Here is a 7,064-nt window from a genome sequence, read left to right as displayed (position 1 = left end):
TGTCCCGGAGAGACTCAGCCATGTCTCCACCCCCCTTCTCCCAGCTGAGTCTCATTGAGGGGATAGTCCTTGAGGCTCTGCATGACCCAGCTTCACAACAGGCAATTGCCTAACAGCTTCCACATCTGAACTCAGAGATCTCATTGTTTCCTGTGGCCTAAGCAGAGGATAGAAAATACCTGCGTCTACTGTACTTATCCATCTTGTATCCTGATGCAGTTACTCTAGGACCTTGAGTAAAGACACCTTCAAATACAAACACCGTCATACTCAACTTCCTTGGAAATTGATCTTCAATATATTGATGAGAGAAGGATACTCTCATACCAGACCTGTCAGTGAGAAAATGACATGGAGCCACCCTATTAGGTAAGGAAAGATCATCTAGACCTTACAGTCAAGAGGGGCTGTTAAAAGCCTCCATAATAAATTGCAACACATGCATGATTGTTCCTTCTCGTTAAGATATTGTATGCTTTTTTGGTCTCAAAATCTTTCTAGCGATTACAACATTAATCAAAATCTACAAGTTACAAAATGATTGCATGATATTTATTACTCATTAAATATTACTTTATGATGTGATTGTATTACATTTTAACATATGAAAATTTCTGTTATGCTTTTTTATATTTTAAACTTCAATACTTTTCTTTAAATATTCTAGGCTTCTGCTTATGATCAGTTTAGTGTTACAGATCCATTTGGGAAACAGTAAGAAGCATTTTATTTACAGTCTTTTAGTTTTTATTGTGTATTTGTTTCTCAATCATTATCAGCCTCATATTTTCAATGTTTTTACAAGGCTATCAAAGAGAGAAACATAAAGGTAGTAGAGAAGAAGTCAACAACGCTACAGTTCAGAAGCTCCAGCAGAAAACACTCAACTGGACTTTGAATAACTTTAGGGAGATGAATGGGAGCGTGGAGAGCCGGAGGTCTCAGGACTTGCTTCCCCATTCCAGGGCTTTCCAAGAGCGTAAGTCCCCGGGCCGTTTTAAAGCCTTTGCAATCAGCTGTCACTGGACTCCGAATTTAGGGTCTGAAAAACCCTAAGATATATTAAAGATAAGACAAGAAACCGAATAGAGAACATTTTATCATTTTCAAATGAAGATACACTATAAAATAAATTTTTTCCTAGTGAGGTGTTCTTTTACTCTGGAAAAAAAGTTTTACCTACCTCATTGTAAAACGTTGCATTTGCTCTTGAAAAATTTATCTTTATTGTTTCAAGTATTATTGATGTCTCCCTCCCCGCTTCCCCCGCAATTGACTCCCTCCACCTCGCTTCCCTCTCCCCGACCCCAGGCCTATCGCATATGTGTCCATGTGCATTTGCTCTTAAGTGGGTATTTTTCTCAGGTCCAGAAAGATGACTGAAATGTATTTAAAACAAATACCCCAAACCCAAGATAATAGCAGACTTTGCTTGGCTTATTGCAGACGCTCAGGCGCCAGATCCCATGTCCTCAGGGGGCCCCTCTGGCGGCGGTAGTGGGGGTGGTGAGGTTGTGGCGGGTAGGGTGGCATCATTGCACCCGTGGGTGGTCCTCACCTGGGAGGCCTGTCTTCAATCATTGTCAGCAAAGTCACATCCTGAATTTAACATGTGAAAGAAGGAAAGAAAGGAAGGAGGGAGGGGAAAAGGGAGAAAGAAAACCCTAAAAACCTTACTGCTGGGGGAGGGTTTCACGTCCTGTCATCCCACTTGTTCCTGACCCGACTTCACCCAAGGTAGTTTGTTTTTAATCCTTCGATTAACAAGCGGGGTTTAGTTGAGCAAACACACTAATCAGGGAGCTAATTTTATTGCCTCCCCGTGGCGATCGCCTCCTGCCCTCTTCGGGCGGACAGCTCCCTAAGCTCCTAGCTGACGCCCAGGCGACCCTCCTAGGTGCATTCCCGCCCCCGCGTTGCTGCATGAACGGCGGCACCTGTGTGCTGGGCAGCTTCTGCGTGTGCTCCGCCCATTTCACCGGCCGCTACTGCGAGCACGACCTGAGGCACAGGTGGGTGCAGAGATGAGCGGGGTGGCGGACCGGAGGGGGCGGCCGCGTGGTGAGAGGCGCGGGGTGGGAGGCACACGCTGGCTGTACTAACGCGGATCTCGGCCTCTCAGCGAGTGCGGCTCCCTGGCGCACGGATCCTGGACCGTCTGCGGCTGCCGGCTCTGCCGGTGCGTCTTCGGGGCGCTGCACTGCCTTCCTCGCCAGACACCCGGCCCCTGCGGTAAGGGCACCCACCTCCTGTGCTCATAGTCCACACATGCAAACAATTGCTCCTTATAGACACCAACCCATAGAGATCTACCTTGCCAGGCGACACAGAAATAAGCATACTGGGTCGATTCATTATTCAGGAAAGTCACATTTATTGTGAATCACATAGTCAACCTTGACACGCGCAGCCATTTCTGATGACACGCAGCCGCTGAGGCGGCCCATGCCGAGGATGAAACATTTGCTGCTCCTGAGGATGAAACATTTGCGAAATAAAGTTTTTAACTGGAAGCTTGTACCCTCAACCATTTCACCGCCCCTCCCACCTCGCCCCCACAACTTGGCAGCCACAAATCTGTTTTCTGCATCTATAAGTTTCCCATTTTTTGGTTGCTGTTTAATATTCAACATATGTGACATCACATGGCATTTGTCTTTCTCTGTCTGACTTATTTCACTTAGCATAATCCCTCAAGGTCCATCTATGCTATTAGAAATGGTAAGATTTCCCATTTTTTATGGCTGAATACTTTTACATATATATACTAGAGGCCCAGTAGTGCATGAAATTCATGCACAGGAAGGGGGGGGGAGGTTGGGGAGGGGGGCGGTCCCCTCAGCCCAGCCTGCACCTTCTCCAATCCAGGACCCACCAGGGGATGCCTGATCTCCGGGATCTGGCCTAAACTGGCAGTCGGACATCCCTCTCACAATCCGGACCGCTGGCTGCTAACTGCACACCTGCCTGCCTGCCTGACTACCCCCAACTGCCCTCCCCCCGCTGGCCTGGTCACCCCATGCAGCCTGCTGTTCAGTTGTTTGGTCATCTCTCACTAACCCCTGGTTGCCCAGGCAGTCTGCTGTTTGGTTGTTACTGTTACTGTGACTGTGTCTCAGACAATTTGCATATTCCTCTATTATTAGTATAGATAGATATATATATGTAAAATGTCATATATATATATATATATATATATGTGTGTGTGTGTGTGTGTGTGTGTATATATACATACATATATATATATCTCACATTTTCTTTATCCTGTCATCCACTGATGTATACCTGTGTACTTATATATCTTGGCTATTTGTAAATAATGCTGCAATGAACATGGGGATGCATATATCTTTTGGAATTAGTGATTTGGATTTCTTTGGATAAATATCCAGAAGTGGGATTGCTGGTTTGTATGGAAGTTCTATTTTTAATGTTTGAGGAACCTCCATACTGTTTTCCATAATGGCTGTGTCAGTTTATATTCCCAATAGCAGTACATAAGGGTTCAGGATCTGATTCTCAAACACTGTGCCATTTCTATACTCTACCTATAAGAATAATCATCGATACAAAATAAAGAAGATATTTTTTGCTTTAAAAATTTTTTAAATTGTTGATATTACAGGAAATCTTCCATTTTCTCCCCCTTTCCCCCCTCCTCCCAGCCCCTATCCACTCCCAAGGTCTTTACTCTACACTACCCTATTGTTCGTGTCAATGGGCTATACATATAAGTATATAAGTTCTTTGGTTTATCTTTTCTCATTCCCCCAACCCCACATTGAGGTTTGTCAGTCTGTTTCATGCCTCCCTGCTTTGGGTGTTATTTTATTGGTCAATTCATTTTGTTCATTAGATTCCACAAATAAGTGACATCATGTGATATTTGTCTTTCTCAGATTAGTTTATTTCACTCAGCATAATATTTTCCAGGTCCATCCATGCTGTCCCAAAGGGTAAGAGATCTCTCTTTTTTACAGCTGCCTAGTATTCCATAGTGTAAATATCCCACAGCTTTTTTTATCCATTCATCTACGGATGGACACTTGGGCTGTTTCCAAATCTTAGCTAGTGTAAATAATGCTGCTATGAACAGAGGAGTGCATATATTCTTTCTGATTGGAGTTTTGGTGTTTTTAGAATATATTCCCAGAAATGGGAACCCTGGGCCAAATGGAAGTTCCATTTTTAATTTTTTGAGGAAACTCCATACTGTTTTCCATAGTGGCTGTACCATCTGTATTCCCACCAGCAGTGAACTAGTGTTTCCTTTTCTCCACATTCTCACCAGCACTTGTTTGTTGATTTTTTAATTATAGCCTTTCTGACAGGTGTGAGGTGATATCTCATTGTGGTTTTAATTTGCATTTCTCTGATGATTATGGAGAAATGTCTATTCAGGTCTTGTGCCCATTTTTAAATTAGATTGTTTGTCTTCTTTTTGTTGAGTTTTATGAGTACTTTACGTATTTTGGATATTAACCCCTTTTCAAATCTATAATTGGCAAATATGTTCTCCCATTCAGTGGGTTCCCTTTTTTAAAAAAAATTTTTTTTTATATTTCTTTATTGATTTCAGAGAGGAAGGGAGAAGGAGAGAGATAGAAACATCAATGATGAGAATCACTGATCAGCTGCCTCCTGCACGCCCCCCACTGGGGACCGAGCCCGCAACCCAGGCATGTGCCCTTGGCCGGAATCGAACCTGGGACCCTTCAGTCCGCAGGCTGACACTCTATCCACTGAGCCAAGCCGGCTAGGGCATCCCTTTTTAATTTGATGGTTATTTCTTTTGCTATATAGAAGCTTTTTATTTTAATGTAGTCCCAATTGTTTATTTTCTCCTTTGGGATTTAAATACAGATTGTGTTGAATCTATAGATTGCGTTGGATAGTATAGACATTTTAATGAGGTTAATTCTTCCAATCCATAAACATTGTATACACTTCTATTTGTTTCTATCTTCCTCTATTTATTTTTTCAATGTCCTATAGTTTTCCAAGTACAGGTCTTTTACTTCCTTGGTTAAGTTTATTCCTAGGTATCTTTTTTGTTGTTGTTGCAATGGTAAATAGGATTGCTTTTTAATTTTCTTTTTCTGAGAGTTCATTATTGGTGTATAAAAATGCCATTGATTTCTACATGTTGATTTTGTATCCTGCTACCTTGCTGAATTCACTTATTAAGTCTAGTAGTTCCCTGGTGGAGTCTTTAGGCTTTTCTATATCCAATATCATGTCATCTGTGAATAATAACAGTTTTGCTTCCTCCTTTCCAATTTGGATGCCTTTTACCTCTTCTTCTCATCTGCTGGCTGTAGCTAAGATTTCCAGTACTATGTTAAATAAGGGTGGTGAAAGCAGACATCCTTGTCTTGTTCCTGTTTTTAAGAGAAACCCTTTTAGTTTTGGTCATTGAGTGTTATGTTTGCTGTAGGTTTGTCATATATGGGCTTTATTATGTTGAGATATGATCCCTCTATTCCCACTTTGCTGAGAGTTTTTATCAAAAAAGGATGCCCTATTTTGCTTTTTCTGTATCTATTGATATGATCATGTGGTTTTTATCTTTCAATTTGTTTATGTGATGTATCACATTTATTGATTTGCAAATATTGTACCAGCCTTGCATCCCTTGAATAAATCCCACTTGATCATGGCGTATGATCTTTTTAATATATTGCTGGATCTGATATGCTAATGTTTTGTTGAGAATTTTAGCATCTATATTCATCAGGGGTATTGGCCTGTAATTCTCTTTCTTTGTAGTGTCTTTATCTGGTTTTGGAGTTAGGATAATGCTGGCTTCATAAAAAAAACACAACAACAACAACTTGGAAGTGTGTCTTCCTCTGGAATATTTTAGAATAGTGTGAGGAGGATAGGTGTTAGTTTTTCTTTGAATGTTTGGTAAAATTCACCTGTAAATCCATTGGGTCTAGGACTTTTATTTGCTGGAAGTTTTTGAATTACTGCTTCAATTTCATCAGTTGTTACTGGCCTACTCAGGTTTTCTGATTCTTCCTGATTGAGTTTTGGAAGATTGCATATTTCTAGGAATTTGTCCATTTCACCCAGGTTCATCTAGTTTGTTGGCATATAATTGTTCATAGTATTTATTTACAATCCTTTGTATTTCTGTGTTGTCTGTTGCTATATTGGCTCTTTCATATCTTGTTTGATTTATTTGGGTCCTCTCTCTTTGTTTTTTGATGAGTCTGGCTAGGGGTTCATCAATTTTGTTTATCTTTTCAAAGAATCAGCTCTTGGATTTATTGATCTTTTGTACTTTTCTTTAGTTTCTATGTCATTTATTTCTGCTCTGATCTTTATTATTTCCTTCCTTTTACTTCCTCTGGGCTTTTATTGCTGTTCTCTTTCTAATTAATTTAATTTTAGGTTTAGATAGTGTATTAGTACTTCTTTTATTTCTTGAGTTAGGCCTGTAGTGCTATGAACTTCCCTTTCAGAACTGCATTCACTGTGTCCCATAGGTTTTGAGTGGTTGTGTGTTCATTTTCATTTGTTTCCAGGAAGTTTTTAATTTCTTGCTTGATTCATTGGTAATCCTTTCATTGCTTAATAACATGCTATTTAGTCTCCATGTATTTGAGTATTTTTTTATTGTAGTTAATTTCTAATTTCATGCCATTGTGATCCGAGAAGATGCTTGGTATTATATCAATCTTCTTGAATTTGTGTAGGCTTGTTTTGTACCCTAACATGTGGTCTATTTTTGAGAATGTTCCATGTGCATTTGAGAAGAATGTACACTGAGTGGCCAGATTATTATGATCTCTGAATGCATAATAATCTGGACACTCAGTGTGTGTGTGTGTGTGTGTGTGTGTGTGTGTGTGTGTGTGTATATATATATATATACCTAATAATAGACAAACATGTAAATTGACCATACCTTCGCTACGCCCATAGCCAATCAGAGTGACTATGCAAATTAACCCAAAAAATATGGCGGTTAATTTGCATACATAGGCGCCCAGTGCCCATGTCCCAGGAACATCCTGGCACCCAGGTCACTGTGAGGTAAGGCCTGGTGCAGGAGC

At 40.7% G+C, this 7,064-nt stretch overlaps 1 protein-coding gene across 1 annotated transcript in view; it reads left to right on the top strand.

The window, feature by feature from the left end:
* Window positions 1-346: 346 nt before the first annotated feature.
* LOC307104091 (cryptic protein-like) overlaps window positions 347-7,064 on the top strand; it is a gene marked incomplete at both ends in the record, with an annotated part of 11,147 nt that continues 4,429 nt past the window's right edge. The window contains 5 exons of the mRNA XM_079778727.1: window positions 347-369; window positions 668-714; window positions 806-979; window positions 1,898-2,012; window positions 2,123-2,232. Of these exons, the coding sequence (XP_079634853.1) occupies window positions 347-369; window positions 668-714; window positions 806-979; window positions 1,898-2,012; window positions 2,123-2,232 (469 nt within the window). The remainder of the gene's footprint in view (window positions 370-667; window positions 715-805; window positions 980-1,897; window positions 2,013-2,122; window positions 2,233-7,064) is intronic.

Source organism: Cnephaeus nilssonii, assembly GCF_951640355.1.
Source record: "Cnephaeus nilssonii genome assembly, chromosome: 8".
Lineage (NCBI taxonomy): Eukaryota > Metazoa > Chordata > Mammalia > Chiroptera > Vespertilionidae > Cnephaeus > Cnephaeus nilssonii.
The sequence above is the reverse complement of the archived record's forward strand: the minus strand, read 5'-3'. Positions and strand labels throughout refer to the sequence as shown.